Here is an 18,628-nt window from a genome sequence, read left to right on the forward strand (position 1 = left end):
ATGTGCTTGCATGTGTCCCATCTGTGCTTGGAGTTCAAAACAGTTAACCCAAACTAAGACAGCAGTGTTATGAAAGTATTACTGAAACATTCTCAGAACGTTATTTAATTACCTTTAAAGAAAACTAGGATTTCTGTTCTCAGAACGTTAATAAAACCTCCCAGTAGAACTTTCAGGGAGCCACAGTAAAACATTTTTAGAATATCCTAGAACAAGCAAAATGTTCACTTCTGTTTTTAGAACGTTTAAAAGACAGTAAGCTTTACCAGTCAGGAAACATATGACTTTGTTTCCAGAACCAATGGGAAACTAAAAACTTAGGTTCCTCCAATTTCCAAAGAACCAATTGTGCTAGCTGGGTCTGATTCATGCAGTCTCCTCTGAACAGTTGATGTTGAGATGTGTCTGTTACTTGAACTCTGCGAAGCGTTTATTTGGGCTGCAATTTGTGAGGCTGGTAACTCTAACTCTAATGGGGTGGCAGGTAGCCTAGTGGTTAGAGTATTGGACTTGTGACCGAAAGGTTGCAAGATCGAATACCCGAGCTGACATGGTACAAATCTGTCATTCTGCCCCTGAACAAGGCAGTTAATCCACGGTTCCTAGGCCGTCATTGAAAATAAGAATTTGTTCTTAAACTGACTTGCCTAGTTAAATAAAGGTTAACAATTTCATTAATTTATCCCCTACAGCAGAGGTAACTCTGGGTCTTCCTTTCCTGTGGCGGTCATCATGAGAGCCAGTTTCATCATAGTGCTTGATGGTTTTTGCGACTGCACAGAAAGTAAAATAGTTTTTGAAATGTTCCGGAATGACTGACCTTCATGCCTTAAAGTAATGTTTCTCTTTGCTATTTTGAGCTGTTCTTGCCATAATATGGACCTATTTGGTAAAATACAATCTTCTGTATACCAGCCCTACCTTGTCACAACACAACTGATTGGCTCAAATGCATTAAGAAGGAAATAAATTCCACAAATATACTTTTAACAAAGCACGCCTGTTAATTTAAATGCATTCCAGGTGACATGATGCTGGTTGAGAGAATGCCAAGAGTGTGCAAAGCTGTCATCAAGGCAAACGGTGGCTACTTTGAAGAATCTGAAATATACAATATATTTATACACTTTTTTGGTTAATAGATGATTCCATATGTGTTATTTCATAGTTATGATGTCTTAACTATTATTCTACAATGTAGAAAATAGTAAAAAATTAAGAAAATCCATTGAATGAGTAGGTGTGTCCAAACTTTTGACTGATTCTGTATATATACCCAATATAGATTGATCCTTAACATATTGTCCCTAAATATACAGTATGTGGACCCTAAATATAGATTGACCCTAAATATATATTGCCACTATATAGATTGGCTCTAAATATACAGTATATTGACCATAAATATAGGTTGACCCTATATAGCCATCAGGTAGAACAGAAAACCAGCAGGCTCCGGACCTCATAGGGCAAGATTTGAATACCCCTCCTATATTGATTGACCCTAAATATATATTGACCCTATATAGATTGACGCTAAATATACAGGTAACTACCAAAATAATGAAAACAAATTAGGGATACAAAGTATATTGAAAGTAGGTGCTTCCACACAGGTGTGGTTCCTGAGTTAATAAATCAATTATTATCCCATCATGCTTAGGGTCATGAATAAAAATGCTGGGTAGGCCATTATTTTGTCGACAAAGGCTATGCCCCATAGGATGACGATTCCCCCATCCATAGGGCACCAGTGGTCACTGAATGGTTTAATGGGCATGAAAACGATGTCAACCATATGCCATGACTGTCTTAGTCACCAGATCTCAATCCAATTGAACACTTTTTTGAAGTGTTTTCCACGACCATCAACAAAGCACAAAAATATGAAATTTCTCGTGGAAGAACGGCATCACATCCCTCTAATAGAGTTCCTGACACTTGTAGAATCTATGCCAAGGTGCATTGAAGCAGTTCTGGCTCGTTGTGGCCCAACACCCTATTAAATCACTTTGTTGGTGTTTCTTTTATTTTGGTAGGTATCTATGTTCTCACCTTGCTGACAAATTAAATCAAGCAGGAAAGGTAATTATCCTTTCAAAAGTACAGGGAATTATCGATCAATCAAATGTACTTATAAAGCCCTTTTTACATCAGCAGATGTCACAAAGTGCCTATATAGAAACCCAGCCTAAAACCCCAACGAGCACGCAATGCAGATGTAGAAGCACGGTGGCTAGGAAAAACTCCCTAGGAAGGCAGGAAAAACCTAGAGGAACCAGGCTCTGAGGGGTGGCCAGTCCTCTTCTGGCTGTGCCGGGTGGAGATTATAGAGTACATGGCCATTAAGGCCAGATCGTTGTTAAAGATGTTCAAACGTTCATAGATGACCAGCAGGGTCAAATAATAATCACAGTGTTTATAGAGGTTGCAACAGGTCAGCACCTCAGGAGTAAATGTCAGTTAGCTTTTCATAGCAAAGTATTCAAAGGTAGAGAGTAGAGACAGCAGGTGCGGTAGAGAGAGGTTTTGAGGAGAGAGACATTTCAGATTTTCTGTGTCAATGAGTTAAGTCAGTACGACTATAATAGCTGAGTTATAATAGATGTGTTTGTTTGAGAGCTTTGTAGATGCCCGTCAATTTAATTCCCCCCACCTCTTTTTTAGGCCAAATCTGCTGTGGAAGAGGGAGATGGGGAGGGGGAATAGAGTCTGGACAGACAGAGAAGTGTCCCCCTGACACTCAAAATGCAGAGCAAGGGAGAACTGTAGGATCCAGGTCCAAGTCGCCCGATTTCAACAGACTGTCCACCCGAGTGTTACTTTCCACCAGGTTCCCCAAAGAGGGAAGCAAGCCCCGTTCCCGAATATCAACAGTGGCTCTACTACTTCATCGAAATGCATGGAAAAGCATCCACAACAGCTAACGCCTTGCTCTGACAAGAGGCAGCTCCAGTGCAACTTCATACTACTCCACCAGGTGGAATGATGGTCAGGGCCAGGAGTTTTTCCTCACCACATGACCAGAGCAGGGGAAAACTCCTGGCCCTAGTTGTAAGGGTTCCACACTACTGGGGGTTTCATATGAAAACTTGAATCCATGTGTTTTTAACAGTTTAATTGGTTTCCCCATTGAATGCTTCCCTCTGTGTGTAGTGGTCGTGTTTTCAGTTCAACTGGCTTGATGTTTGGTTCAGAGTGGACTGATAATGTATAACTTATAACAAGTTAAGATTTTGAACATCCTTATGAAATTGTATCGTTTCCGGGGACGTACCAAAGAACAGCAATTAACAATTTATTTCCATTTGCCTTTCGACAAGATATAGTAGATTGACAATCAGATTGATAGGCTGTTAAGATGTGGATTAAAGTCATATCTAGGCTGTCATACTGTTGTAAATCGTTTGTTGTTTATTTCTATTAGAAATACCCCAAATAGTGAAATTATTTATCAAAAAAAAAAAATGAAATATTGTTTTCACCAGAGAACATGTTGTTTATTACGTAGGTACAACATTGCTGTGCCGCACTCCTGTACAGTAGGGGGCGGTGTTAAACTTTAAATTCTACAGTCCACGTATGATTACATTACTGTGACGTGAGGAAATAAAATAAAACATCTCACCAGCTAGCTACAAACAAAGCTAGCTGCAAATTGACGTTAAGTTTCTGTTATGATTATTTGTTTTAATAGATTGGTCGATAACTGTAGATAATCATAAATATATAAAACGCAAATACAGTTACATTGAAAAGAGCAAAAAGCGTCGGGGGACAATGTCGGGTTCCGTGGTCGAGTTCCAGGCGCAGATAGCCTCAATCATGGAGGTGTTAGCCAACGCGGCTGTAACCGAAATCTGCAAAGTTGTTGACGATGGCTATGCCGTTGTACACCTGAAAATGTCCCAAAGCCACAAGGAGAACGAATTTCTCCGGAGGAAAATGAAATTGATGGAACTTCAGATCACCAGATTTCGAGCGGAGAGAACAAAGTTTTCAGAGGGGTCCGTCCACAATCGCTTCAATGGAATACGCCTCCTAAACAGACACAACCATCGAGAGATTACAACAGGTTGGTGATGATGAATTTGACAGTGCACATAGTTTACATTACGTTAATCTTCAATTGATCCCATCCATAAATTGTGTTTTACAAAGTTCAAAGCAAGCATAATACATCCATGATTTATGTCATGTCAAAACATTTAGGGCCCAGCTGTATTATTGACATTCCATATATGACGTTTCATGCTTACTTTGTACTGTCAATACAGCTAGGATCCCTCTAGCTCTATATACACATTACATGCACTACCGTTCAAAAGTTCGGGGTCACTTAGAAATGTCCTTTTGAATGAAAAGCACACTTTGTCCATTCAAATAACATCAAAAACAAAAATTTAATAATTTATCAAACTGTTCAACCATGAGGGAGAGGGACCATTGTCAAAACTCTGAGCTAGAAATCTAGACTGCAGTCCAATTGTACATTCTGAAATTGGGGAGGTTTAAGCCCCCTTGGCCGTAATCAAGGGTCAGTTTATCCAGGCCAACCCTTGGGGTTTTGCCGTGACAGATAAACCGTCTGGTCAGCTTGTCGAGAGAGAAAAAGAATGCTGTGGGCACAGGGATAGGGAGAGATTGAACCAAATATAGAAATCTGGGCAGGACATTCATTTGAATTACATTGATTCTACCCAGTAGAGTGAGAGGCAAGACCATCCATTTACACAGGTCACCCTCCATCTTTTGCAACAAGCTGGCCAGATTGAGTTTATAGAGGTTGTTCAGATTACCATCCACCATTATGCCCAAATATGTCAAGCCCATAGGCAACCATCTAAAAGGTAACTGATGCTTGATGGTAGAGAGGGAATGTTCTGGGTTTGTCTTATTATTATAAAACTTAGCTAACACAGTGCGGGATTGCCTTCCCTCCAAAGGTGTGTTGCTACAATAATGTTCCCCATTACAACAGTTATTAGCTACGTAGTTACAATGTCTATTTACAAACACGGTACCTAAACCAAATTTTTCCAAGACGCGAAAGAGATATGGCCATTCAACCCTATCAAAGGCCTTTTCGGCGTCGAGGGAGACTGCGACACTAAGTATTTCGTTTTTGTTAGCAAGGTGAATTATATCAAAAGAACCTTCTGAGATTATTGGAGGACAATCTTATTAATTTTGAAGCCAGTCTGATCTGGGTTGACCAACAGGGGAAGACATGACTCCAGTCTCCTAGATAGCATCTTGGTGACCAGTTTACAATCTGTGTTAAGGAGAGAGATTGGTCTATAGGAGGTGCACTTTAGTTTTTTTTTCCCTTTCTTGTGAATTACTGTAATCACTGTTTGAGAGAGAGACTCTGGAAAGCAGTTGTCTTCTCTGGCTTTTTTAAGTTCCTCCATAAGGTAGGGGACCAACAGCTCCCTAAATTCTTTATAGAACTCTGGAGGGAAGCCATCCTCCCCAGGAGATTTATTAGAAGGTAAGCATTTAATTGTTGACGCAGAAGGGGATGTGTCTACTTATCAAAATTGCAGTTCCTCTTCCTTTGGAGTTAAAAGAGGACTCAAAAACTTGTCATACCCATTCCCTCTTTAGTTTCACTGTCTGTAAGATGTGTTTCTTGTAAAAACACAATGTCAGCCTTTCATTTCTTAAGTTATGTATAGACTCTCTTCCTCTTAATCGGGCTGTTAAGACCTTTTACATTGAATGTGACATATTTTAGTGGATTAAGCATAGGTTGGGTTTCAAATATATACCCAAATGGTAATCCCTGATATGTAAATAGTCAGGTAATGTTTCAGAAGAAATGTCTTTGTTTCTGGCCATTTTGAGCCTGTAATCGAACCCACAAATGCTGACGCTCCAGATACTCAACTAGTCTAAAGAATGACAGTTTCATTGTTGCTTTAATCAGGACAACAGTTTTCAGCTGTGCTAACATACAGTTGAAGTCGGAAGTTTACATACACCTCAGCCAAATACATTTAAACTCAGTTTTTCACAATTCCTGACATTTAATCCTAGTAAAAATGTGGCTTCTTAGGTCAGTTAAGATCACCACTTTATTTTAAGAATGTGAAATGTCAGAATAATAGTAGAGACAATGATTTATTTCAGCTTTTATTTCTTTCATCACATTCCCAGTGGGCCAGAAGTTTACATACACTCAATTAGTATCTGGTAGCATTGCCTTTAAATTGTTTAACTTGAGTCAAACGTTTCGGGTAGCCTTCCACAAGCTTCCCACAATAAGTTGGGTGAATTTTGGCCCATTCCTCCTGACAGAGCTGGTGTAACTGAGTCAGGTTTGTAGGCCTCCTTGCTCGCACACACTTTTTAAGTTCTGCCCACAAATGTTCTATAGGATGGAGGTCAGGGCTTTGTGATGGCCACTCCAATACCTTGACTTTGTTGTCCTTAAGCCATTTTTCCACAACTTTGGAAGTATGCTTGGGGTCATTGTCTATTTGGAAGACCCATCTGCGACCAAGCTTTAACTTCCTGACTGATATCTTGAGATGTTGCTTCAATATATCCACATAATTTTCTTACCTCATGATGCCATCTATTTTTCTATTAAGTGCACCAGTCCATCCTGCAGCAAAGCACCCCCACAACATGATGCCACCCTCGTGCTTCACGGTTGGGATGGTGTTCTCCGGCTTGCAAGCTTCCCCCTTCTTCCTCCAAACAAAGCGATGGTCATTATGGCCAAACAGTTCTATTTTCTGTTTCATCAGACCAGAGAACATTTCTCCAAAAAGTACGATCTTTGTCCCCATGTGCAGTTGCAAACCAGAGTCTGGCTTTTTTATGGCGGTTTTGGAGCAATGACTTCTTCCTTGCTGAGCGTCCTTTCAGGTTATGTCGATATAGGACTCGTTTTTACTGTGGATTTAGATACTTTTGTACCTGTTTCCTCCAGCATCTTCACAAAATGTGTTTTAATGACTCCAACCTAAGTGTATGTAAACTTCTGACTTCAGCTGTAATTGTAAAAGGGTTTTCTAATGATAATTTTGCCTTTTAAAATCATAAACTTGGATTAGCTAACACAATGTGCCATTGGAACACAGGAGTGATGGTTGCTGATAATGGGCCTCTGTACACCTATGTAGATATTCCATAAACAATCTGCCATTTCCAGCTACAATATTCATTTATAGCATTAACAATGTCTACACTGTATTTCTGATCAATTTGATGTTATTTTAATAGACAAAAATTTTTTGCTTTTCTTTCAAAAACAAGACATTTCTAAGTGACCCCAAACCCTTGAACAGTAGTGTACGTCATGAAGGTATTACTGTATGTTTGCTTTGTACTTCATAAAACACCATTGATGGATGGGGTCAAATTAACCTCAATTAATTCCTTTATTTCCAGGACCTACTTGGCAAAGCAGAGCCAGACTTTCCAACAGGAGTTTTGGGAACAGCAGCATTCAAAGAGACAGACAGCCCATAGACGTGGATCAAGACGATGTCTCTCCATCAAAGCATATGGATGCTACAAGTGATGAGGTAAGTTCCAATTTTAACAGCCGATTTTAGACTGTCACAGACTTATGTCTGTTTTAGTCTCGGACAGCAGACACTTCCTTCCGCCTGGGGATGAGGTAGTGTCTGTATAGACGTGTATGTCAGCACATTATAACCAGAGATGTAGTAGTTAAAAATATGGTTGATAAACGATGATCACCGTACACAGTGATTAAAGCAACAGTCCCTATACTTTCAATGCATTTTTGTGCCAAAGAGTTATAAAGGCATGTGTAACATACAAAAAGTGGAGTTTACCCTCCACTACACCACTGATTATAACACAATAACAACAAGACAACTACTATGAATTTCACTATATCCCATGTCATGCCCATATCTCTATTCAGTAGATAGTTTATGCTCTGTCTCACTCACTCATTTCTCCCACTTAACCCCATCAGCAGTCAGCAGAGACAGAGGAAGGGGAACCAGACCTGCTGATCATCAAGGATGAGGGGGAAGCAGATGACCAGGACTCTAGGATCAGCCACCCAGCCAGAACAGTGGAGGGCAGCAGAGAGCCAACCACCCAACCGACTACAGACCCTGCCTTCCAGCCCAGAGGCAACAACATCAACACAGCTATGGAGGTCAGTGGATCTGAGGCCATTCTCCTCCAGTCAGAAACAGGGAATGTGAACCAGGGACCCCAGCAAACACACAGGATTTGAACCCAGAGCAGAGAGACAGTCTGGACACAAAGTGTGACATGAACAGGGGCCTCAATCGAGATTCTTTAAACCAGGTGTATAGAGAGATTGTAGCGACTAACGATGGCACCTCTGCTGCTCACACTAAAGTAATGGACCTAGGAGGCCATGGCCTAGAAACACAGAATAGCTCAGACATAGAAATGAGAAGTGTAGGGTTAGAAAACCACAGGTTTTCCCCCAAGTCGTTCCATTCTTCATCAGAACATGTGATAGTGATTGACTCTGTATCCAGTGGGCAGCAGGTAGATAGAGATTTAGAGTGGGGTCAGGTGGGTACAGCTACTAAACCACAGATCAATGGGACTGGAAATAGGCAGGGAGTGGGAGGGTTTAACAGAAACGCACCAATGATTCACCCCAAATCGATGAGAGACAACACAACGCAATTGGTTTCACCTGGCTTCCGACCCTCAGAGAAAAATACACGCAGGCCTGGCACAGGAAATGCAGGTGAAGCCAACAAAGCTAGTTGGTGCTCGTTGGCAATCCTCCATAGACACTCTGAAATACCAGGAAGAGTAGTTCAACAACCTTTTCCTGCCGCACTTCCTGACGGCTATTTTAGACCAAGCGCCACAACTTTCTCTCACTCCAGTAATTTCGCCTCACACTTTAGACCTGGCACTGTAGAACGACCGTACGGTTGCCCGAGCTGCAATAAAAAGTTTCTCCACGAGAGTGACTTACGGCATCACATGACCATCCACACCAGGAAGCGAGCGTTCGCCTGCATGTTGTGTGAGAAGAGCTTTGTGTCCCCCAGCAAGCTCCAAATGCACCAGAATGTCCACACTGGGGAGAAGCCCTTCAGTTGTGCACAGTGCGGGCGCAGGTTCTCCCACTCCAGCAATCTGAAAAGACATCAGAAGCTTCATCATTGAGACTGACACAAATAGGGCGGTGACGGTCAAGGAACGGTGTGGTCACCGTTACAACCGTTTGAATAGCAAAAGATGCACATTTTGTCCTCTCCTCCACTCCTGACTTGTTTTAGCAAGTAGCAACAACAACTTGGAGAGTCCATGTTACAGCAGAAACCATGGAGATCCTATTAAATTACTAGAGGGGCCATGTCATAAACACTCAGTTCTAGAATGGAGTGAGAATGCAGCCATTGTGGTCAGGGAGAAATCCAATCCGGTCTAATTGGAACGGATGGCAGTAGAGGCAGAGGTGATGCATTTCCTGCTTTTATGAATTATAAAAGTAAGACATGTGATATATCAGAAATATAATGATTGTTAACATAATATATTGTCATGAAATTATAAATACAGTTTATACAGGTTTTATACACATTTTCTGTATAAATAGTCTCTAAAATATATATAAACAGACCATAAATGTCTCACGGTTTGTTTTCTTGGAAAGCTGTGAATGTTGTAATATGATACAATATCAGTACTTATTGCATTTACAACTTGTATAAGACCTATCATCTGCTGTTTTCAGCCAGTGTATGGCTGTGGATTGACTGCACTGTTTGTATGGAATGTTGGCATATTGGCAGTTCATTTGAACAATTATTGGATATCATTCAACTTAAACTGGCTGGCTAGCTAATAAATATACTGTGCAGATAATCTTCAAATTCATTATTTTACACAATATCTTACTGGCTGACCATGGTTGACCAACTCACTGAACAAAATGGCTGATCTTTTATACTGTTGTAAGACCTTTCATGTATATTCTTGTATTCTAATTCCTAATTCTATGGCAGAAATTGACTCAACCTCACAAATGCCCGGCAATCCCGTTTTCTGTCAGCTTTTCAATCCACAAAATATTTATTTTTTAAAATAATATATTTCGTTTTTATGGTTTATTACATTTTCATGACAGTCTTCATCCATAGCCATCGGTTACACGGTTATACGGTAATTGTGCCAGCCCTAGACTCAGAAGCAAGAGATTCCTATGTAAAAATAGCTATGGATTAGCTTTATGTCAGTTAGGTTATTGCAAAACGCTATGAAAGTCCTGCCTACTTCCTGGATCATGTGCCTTGCTGTTTTTGAATGTGATTCAAGAGTATATAATCAAATTCATGAAAACATGGTCTTTTAATCTCTACGGGATCGGTGTCCCTATACCCGGACGGTTCAAATCAAATCAAATCAAATGTATTTATATAGCCCTTCGTACATCAGCTGATATCTCAAAGTGCTGTACAGAAACCCAGCCTAAAACCCCAAACAGCAAGCAATGCAGGTGTAGAAGCACGGTTGAGCTAACGTGTGCTAATGTTATTAGCATGACAGTTGTAAGTAACAGCGAACTTTCCAGGACATAGACATGTCGTATATGGGCAGAAAGTTTAAATTCTTGTTAATCTAACTGCACTGTCCAATTTACAGTAGCTTTCACAGTGAAAAAAAGACTTAAAAACTCGGCAACTGGTTTGATACATTCACCTCTGAAGGTAAATAATGTACTTCCATTCAGTAATCTTGCTCTGATTTGTCATCATGAAGGTCCCAGAGATAAAATGTAGCATAGTTTTGTTTGATAAGAGTACAGTTTTATATTGAAATGTGGGAACTGGGTTCTACAGTTTGAAGCCTTGCTGTCTCTGGCTCCACACCCACCCCACCCGGCCATCTAGATGTTTGAAAGTTAGTGTATATGCTAATGATCCATCATGTATGACATTCCTGGTAGTGTAATCTAATCCATATAATATTTGTATGTTCTCTATAGTTATGTACTTGAAAATGTATCAATTGACCAATTCGGCACATTTGGGCAGACTTGATACAAAATATTGTCCGGTATTGTAATGCTTCACTGGATCAATCTGAAACTTTGCACACACACTGCTTCCATCTAGGGAACAAAATCTAAATTTCGCCAAAACTAAAAATATGATATTATGGCCTTTCTCTTGCATTTCAAAGATGATGGAACAAATAATAAATAGAAAACATATGTTTTTTTGTTTGTATTATTTTTGACCAGATCTAATGTGTTATATTCTCCTATATTCATTTCACATTTCCACAAACTTCAAGTGTTTCCTTTCAAATGGTATCAAGTATATGCATATCCTTGCTTCAGGTCCTGAGCTCCAGGCAGTTAGATTTGGGTATGTCATTTTAGACGAAAATGTAAAAAATGTCCAGATCCTTAAGAGTTTTAAGATGCATTCGGACGGTATTCAGACGCCTTTCCTTTTTCCATTTTGTTACATTACTCCCTTATTCTAAAATTAAATAAATAGTTTTCCCCCCTCATCAATCTACACACAATAATACCCCATAATGACAAAGCGAAAACAGGTTTGTTTAAATTGCTTGTTTACGTACAGAAGTGCACTAGTCCCTAATGCAGCAAAGCACCCCTACAACATGATGCTGCCACCCCCGTGCTTCATGGTTGGGATGGTGTTCTTCGGCTTGCAAGCCTCCCCTGTTTTCCTCCAAACATAACGATGGTCATTATTGCCAAACAGTTCTATTTTTGTTTCATCAGACCAGAGGACCAAAGAAATTACGATCTTTGTCCCCATGTGCAGTTGCGAACCGCAGTCTGGCTTTTTTATGGCGCTTTTGGAGCTGTGGCTTCTTCCTTGGTGAGCGGCCTTTCAGGTTATGTCCATATAGGACTCGTTTTACTGTGGATATAGATATAGTTTCCTCCGGCATCTTCACAAGGTCCTTTGCTGTTGTTCTGGGATTGATTTTCACTATTCGCACCAAAGGATGTTCATCTCTAAGAGACAGAACGTGTCTCCTTCCTGAGCGGTATGACGCCTGCGTGGTCCCATGGTGTTAATACTTGCATACTTTTGCTTGTACAGATGAACGTGGTACCTTCAGGCATTTGGAAATTGCTCCCAAGGATGAACCAGATTTCTTTTTGATTTTTCCCATGATGTCAAGCAAAGAGGCTCTGAGTTTGAAGGTAGGCCTTGAAATACATCTACAGGTACACCTCCAATTGACTCAAATGATGTCAATTAGCCTATCAGAAGCTTCTAAAGCCATGACATAATTTTCTGAAATTTTCCAAGCTGTTTAAAGGCACCGTCAACTTAGTGTATGTAAACTTCTGACCCACTGGAATTGTGATACAGTGAATTATAAGTGAAATAATGTGTCTGTAAACAATTGTTGGATAAGTTACTTGTGTCATGCACAACACAGATGTCCTAACCGACTTGCCAAAACTATAGTTTGATAACAAGAAATGTGTGGAGTGGTTGAAAAACTAGTTTTAATGACTCCAACCTAAGTGTATGTAAACTTCCGACTTCAACTGTAAGTATTCAGACCCTTTGCTATGAGACTCGAAATTGAGCTCTGGTGCATCCTGTTTCCATTGATCATCCTTGAGATGTTTCTACAACTTGATTGGAGTCCACCTGTGGTAAATTAAATTGATTGGACTTGATTTGTTAAGACACACACCTGTCTATATAAGGTCCCACAGTTGACAGTGCATGTTAGATCAAAAACCAAGCCATGAAGTCGAAGGAATTGTCTGTAGAGCTCCGAGATAGGATTGTATCAAGGCACAGATCATTTCTGAAGCATTGAAGGTCCCCAAGAACACAGTGGCCTCCATCATTCTTAAATGGAAGAAGTTTGGAACCACCAAGACCTTTCCTAAATCTGGCCACCCGGCCAAACTGAGCAATCGGGGGAGAAAGGCCTTGGTCAGGGAGGTGGCCAACAACCTGATGTTCCTCTTTAGAGATGGGACAACCTTGCAGAAGGACAACCATCTCTGCAACACTCCACCAATCAGGCCTTTACGATAGAGTGACCAGACGGAAGCCTCTCCTCAGTAAAAGGCACACGACAGCCTGCTTGGAGTTTGCCAAAAGGCACCTAAAGGACTCTCAGAACACAAGAACCAATATTCTCTGGTCTGATGAAACCAAGATTGAACTCTATGGACTTTATGCCAAGCGTCACGTCTGGAGAAAACCTAGCACCATCCCTATGATGGAGCATAGTGGTGGCAGCATCATGCTGTGGGGATGTTTTTCAGCGGCACTTGGGAGACTAGTCAGGATTGAGGGAAAGATGAACGGAGCAAAGTACAGATAGATCCTTAATGAAAACCTGCCCCAGAGCGCTCAGGACCACAGACAGGGGCGAAGGTTCACCTTCCAATAGGACAACTACCCTAAGAACACAGCCAAGACAACACAGGAGTGTCTTCAGGACAAGTCTCTGAATGTCCTTGAGTGGCACAGTCAGAGCCCAGACTTGAACCCGCTTGAGAGGATCTGCAGAGAAGAATGGAAGAAACTCCCCAAATACAGGTGTGCCAAGCTTGTAGCGTCATACCCAAGAAGACTCAATGCTGTGATTGCTGGTAAAGGTGCTTCAACAAAGTACTGAGTAAAGGGTCTGAATACTTACATGAATGTGATATCAGTTCTTCTTTTTTTGCAAAAATGTCTGAAAACCTGCTTTTGCTTTGTCATTATGGGGTATTGTGTGTAGATTGATGAGGGGAAAAAACAATTGAATCCATTTTAGAATAAGGCTGTAACGTAACAAAATGTGGAAAAGGTCAAGGGGTCTGAATACATTTGGAATGCACTGTATATGTAAAATTATATTTGTATTGGTCTATTATTTTACTTCTACCCAATGTCTTTATGAAGGCTTTTGCACAAAATACAAAAGGTGGAGTTTACCCTCCACTACACCACTGATTATCACACAATAACAACTACTATGAAGTTCACTAAATCCGAATGTCATGCCCATATCTCCATTCAGTAGATAGTGTATGCTCTCTCCCACTTAACCCCATCAGCAGTCAGCAGAGACTCTTCTGGCTGTGTCTTTTTTAGGCAGACTTCTTTCAGACTGAATATCCACGGGGTAACCATGGTAACAGTCTGATGTTTAGGCATGTAGAAAGCATATGCTCTGTTTCACTCATCTCTCTCACTTAACCCCAGCAGACAGAGGAAGGGGAACCAGACCTGCTGATCATCAAGGTGGAGGGAGAAGCAGATGACCAGGACTCTAGGATCAGCCACCCAGCTAGAACAGTGGAGGGCAGCAGAGAACTAACCACCCAACTGGCTGCAGCCACCACAGAGGACCCCGCCTTCCAGTCCAGTGGCCCCAGAGGCAACAACAACTACAACACCGCTATGGAGGTCAGTGGATCTGACGTCGTCCTTGGCTTTTCCCCCAAGTCATACCATTCCTCATCAGAACATGTGATAGTGATTGACTCTGTATCCAGTGGCCAGCAGGTAGATAGAGATTTTGAGTGGGGTCAGGTGGGTACATCTACTACACCACAGGTCAATGGGTCTGGAAATAAGCAGGGAGTGGGAGTGTTTAACAGAAACGCACCATCAATTCACCCTGTACACCACAAATCAATGAGAGACAACACTATGCAGTTGGTTTCACCCAGATTCCGTCCCACAGAGATAAATACAAGCACCCGTCTTGACGCAGGAAATACAGGTGAGGCCAATAAAGCTAGTTTGCGCTCATTGGCAAGCCTCCATAGACACTCTGAAATACCAGGAAGAGGAGTTCAACAACCAGCTCATACCTCACTTCCTGTCGGCCATTTTAGACCAAGCGCCACAACTTCCTCTCACTCAAGTAATCTTGCTAATCACATTAGACCTGGCACCATAGAACGACCGTACGGTTGCCCGAACTGCCATAAGAAGTTTGTCCACGAGAGTGACTTGCGGCAGCACGTCGTCATACACACCAGAAAGCGGGTGTTCGCCTGCACCTTGTGTGAGAAGAGCTTTGTGTCCCCCAGCAAGCTCCAAGTGCACCAGAACGTCCACACTGGGGAGAAGCCCTTCAGTTGTGCACAGTGCGGGCGCAGGTTCTCCCAATCCAGCAATCTGAATAGACATCAGAAGCTTCATCATTGAAAACTGACACAGAAGCAAGAGATTCCTATTGTTGGGTTCTGAGAATATGAAATATACTTATTCATGTCACAGAGGGGGAGAGGGTAATGTATAACAGTTACATTATGTCAGGATATGTCACAGAGGAGGAGAGGGTAATGTATAACAGTTACATTATGTCAGGATATGTCACAGAGGGGGAGAGGGTAATGTATAACGTTTACATTATGTCAGGATATGTCACAGAGGGAGAGAGGGTAATGTATAACAGTTACATTATGTCAGGATATGTCACAGAGGGGTAGAGGGTAATGTATAACGTTTACATTATGTCAGGATATGTTATTGTTAGCCATCAGGGATCCTATGGGAGGGGTCCTCTGGGAGGAGAAGAGACACAGTCTGGTACCAGGCACCATGACAGCCGTGAGTTGGGCAGGGAAGCGTTCACATGTGGCAGGCATTGATAAGGGGAGAGAGCTTTGGATTAGGCATCAAGGGGGCTGAGGTCATCACTTTGTCTTCCTGTCGAACCATAACAGATGTCATGGTTGGAGACGAGGAGGAGTGCATCTAAACTGGAGTATATAAACTTGTTGCTGGAAACATGTTTTGTCTGAATGCAGCTGTATTGATCCTCTAGGAGAATAAACTTGGTTCAGCTTTCATAGTGTCTGTTGAGTTGTTTACTCTGAGAATTAGAACCTAACACTATTGAAAAAAGCTGTTATAGCAATATCATGAGTTCAAACGTCATTGGTTCTAACATAGTCGTATGTCTGCAGGATGTTTGCCCTGGTCTCATACGTCTACAATACAACGTGGTTCATATTTACATTATCTACAAAGACTGTTACGTTTTCTTGGCTTCTTTAAGGCCAACAGCATCACTCACATTGACTGTTAAGGTTGATCATGGTTGTGTTCTTCTAATAATACTGTGTGCGTCACACTAAAGTTATAGCAGATACTGAAATTCTACTGTGAGACTGAAAAACTGTCTGTTCTTCTGTAACAATTTGACCAATGGCTGTTGATGTTTATTCATTCCTAGATTTCCATCAATAAATAATATTTTTCAAAGAATTCCATGGTGCTTCTTGACCCTAAATACGCCTATTGATGTCACCTGTTAAATCCACTTCAATCAGTGTAGAGGAAGGGGAGGAGGCAGGCTAAATAAGTAGTTTTTTAGCATTGAGACAATTGAGACATGGATTGTGTATGTGTGTCATCCAGAGAGTGAATTGGCACGACATAAACCGGACCCATCTGTTACTATCTGGCCGTCCGGCCGACTGGTCCTATCTGGCCGTCCGCCGACTGGTCCTATCTGGCCGGCCGACTGGTCCTATCTGGCCGGCCGACTGGTCCTACCTGTCCATTTTGTTCCTGCGACCAGCTCATCAGGCCTGTGTCAGGAATAGAGCGAGAGATCCAGAGGGGAGAAAGTTGGGAAGGAGAGAGGATGATGTCAAAGTAGATAGGGCTGACAGACTAACATTCCACTGGCCCCTGACTGACATCTAGTTTTGATTAACATTTGGTCCAGTCAATTAACATGAAATCAACAAAAAAAAGTCACCATGTCATTGGATTTAGGTTAAAAGTTTGGTGAAAAATAGACTAAATGCCCTTACGTTGTTTACTTTTTGTCAGATGTGTGCGTACTGGTAGCGAAGTCAGGTGCAGGAGAGCAGAGATTTGTGAAACAGGCGCACACTTTATTTAGGCAAAAGTGCAAAACACGCAAAACAGTCACAAGAATTATGTTTGTGAAAAATAACACAGGAAAAACAAGCCAGTCTGGTGCGTCAACAATACACACGTAACACAAACAATCTGACACAAAGACAAGATGGAGAACAGAGGAATAAATACATGTAGATTGATTGGGGAATGAAAACCAGGTGTGCAGGGAACAAGACAAAACAAATGGATCAATGAAAAATGGAGCGGCGATGGCTAGAAAGCTGGTGACGTGGACCACCGAACGCCGCCCGAGCAAGGAGAGGAGCCGACTTCGGTGGAAGTCGTGACACTTTTTGAAAATCCAATCAGTTTTCCACGTTGATTCAATGTCATCACATTGATTTTTGGGGGGGTTGAAATGACATGGAAACAATGTTGATTCAACCAGTTTTTGCCCAGTGGGATGAAAGTCAACTGAATATATTTTTATCACTGACTTTTCACCATTTATGTAATCACAAGCGGTAACCTTTTACACTCTTGGTCCAGCCCAGCTCAACCCTGACCTATGTAAATGAAAGATTGAGAGAAAGAAAATTGACTTTCTATGAACAGACAAATTGAAATGTATTGAATTAGATATGATATGAACTCATCTGCAGAAAGGTTCACAATTCCATCGAAGGGGAATGTGCACACGAGTGTTGTTGCGCCATACCAACAATTTGGATATCTTCCCCGTCACATCATGAAAGGTCTTGTTGATGTTCTTTTGTCTCTCTCTCTCTGACTCTTCCTTTCTCCTCTGACCAGAAGGGACCGGTCGGCCAGACAGATAGGACCAGTCGGCCCGGACAGATATTGGACCAGTCGGCCGGACAGATAGGACTGGTCGGCCAGACAGATATAGGACCGGTTGGCCAGACAGGTATTGGACCGGTCGTCCGGACAGATATTGGACCGGTCGGCCGGACAGGTGGCGGTGGGGTTATGTTGTGGGCAGGCATAAGCTATAGACAACGAACACAATTGCATTTTAACGATGACTATTTCAATGCACAGAGATACCGTGACGAGATCCTAAGGCCCATTGTAGTGCCATTCATCCGCCACCATCAACTCATGTTTTAGCATAATGCACGGCCCCATGTTGCAAGTAACTGTACACAATTATTGGAAGCTGAAAATGTTCTTCCATGGCCTGCATAGTGCATACTCACCATGTCACCCATTGAGCAAGTTTGGGATGCTTGGGGTCAACAGTGTGTTCCAGTTCCCGCCAATATCCAGCAACACAGCCATTGAAGCAGAGTGGGAAAACATTCCACAGGCTACAATCAACAGCCTAATCTACTCTATGCAAAGGATATGTGTCGCGCTGCATGAGGCAAATGGTGGTCACACCAGATACTGAAGGGTTTTCTGGTCCACGCCTTTACCTTTTTTTTTAAGGTATCTGGACAACAGATGCATGTCTGTATTCCCAGTCATGTGAAATCCATAGATTAGGGCCTAATGTATGTATCTTAATTGACTGATTTACTTATATGAACTGTTACTCAGTCAAATATTTGAAATTGTTGATTGTTGCGTTTATATTTTTGTTCAGTATAGATTGATCCTATATAGATTGGCCCTATATGGATTGACCCTAAATATACACTCACCGCCCAGTTTATTAGGTACACCACCCCGTTCAAGAAAATGGAACGCTCCTACAGACAGTGAATCAGGCAGAGCAGGCAGACAGGCATCGAGGCAATGTTACTGTTCAATTAAATGTTAGAATGGGCAAAAGGAGT

The 18,628-nt window shown here is 41.6% G+C and overlaps 1 protein-coding gene across 3 annotated transcripts; it reads left to right on the top strand.

The window, feature by feature from the left end:
- Positions 1 to 3,576: 3,576 nt before the first annotated feature.
- Positions 3,577 to 16,220, top strand: LOC116360200 (zinc finger protein 629-like). 3 transcript variants are annotated; one of them, XM_031815096.1, is made up of 4 exons: positions 3,577 to 4,075; positions 7,405 to 7,541; positions 7,964 to 7,981; positions 14,211 to 16,220. In XM_031815096.1, the coding sequence occupies exons 1-4, from the start codon at positions 3,781 to 3,783 to the stop codon at positions 15,153 to 15,155; spliced, it is 1,395 nt and encodes a 464-aa protein (XP_031670956.1). In that variant the 5' UTR covers positions 3,577 to 3,780; the 3' UTR covers positions 15,156 to 16,220. The 3 variants fall into 3 exon arrangements, with proteins under 3 accessions (XP_031670956.1, XP_031670954.1, XP_031670955.1); XM_031815094.1 differs by having other exon boundaries at positions 7,964 to 8,152; positions 14,202 to 15,800; XM_031815095.1 differs by having other exon boundaries at positions 3,579 to 4,075; positions 7,964 to 8,152; positions 14,205 to 16,220.
- Positions 16,221 to 18,628: the final 2,408 nt, after the last annotated feature.

Source organism: Oncorhynchus kisutch, unplaced genomic scaffold (genome assembly GCF_002021735.2).
Source record: "Oncorhynchus kisutch isolate 150728-3 unplaced genomic scaffold, Okis_V2 Okis07a-Okis12b_hom, whole genome shotgun sequence".
Lineage (NCBI taxonomy): Eukaryota > Metazoa > Chordata > Actinopteri > Salmoniformes > Salmonidae > Oncorhynchus > Oncorhynchus kisutch.

What these genes read in the sequence shown, in the direction of transcription:
- LOC116360200 (XM_031815094.1), top strand. Translation starts at nt 3,781, where the DNA reads ATGTCGGGTTCCGTGGTCGAGTTCCAGGCGCAGATAGCCTCAATCATG. An exon ending in CCATCGAGAGATTACAACAG is followed by an intron (nt 4,076 to 7,404) that starts GTTGGTGATGAT and finishes CTTTATTTCCAG; the next exon opens with GACCTACTTGGCAAAGCAGA. An exon ending in TGGATGCTACAAGTGATGAG is followed by an intron (nt 7,542 to 7,963) that starts GTAAGTTCCAAT and finishes TAACCCCATCAG; the next exon opens with CAGTCAGCAGAGACAGAGGA.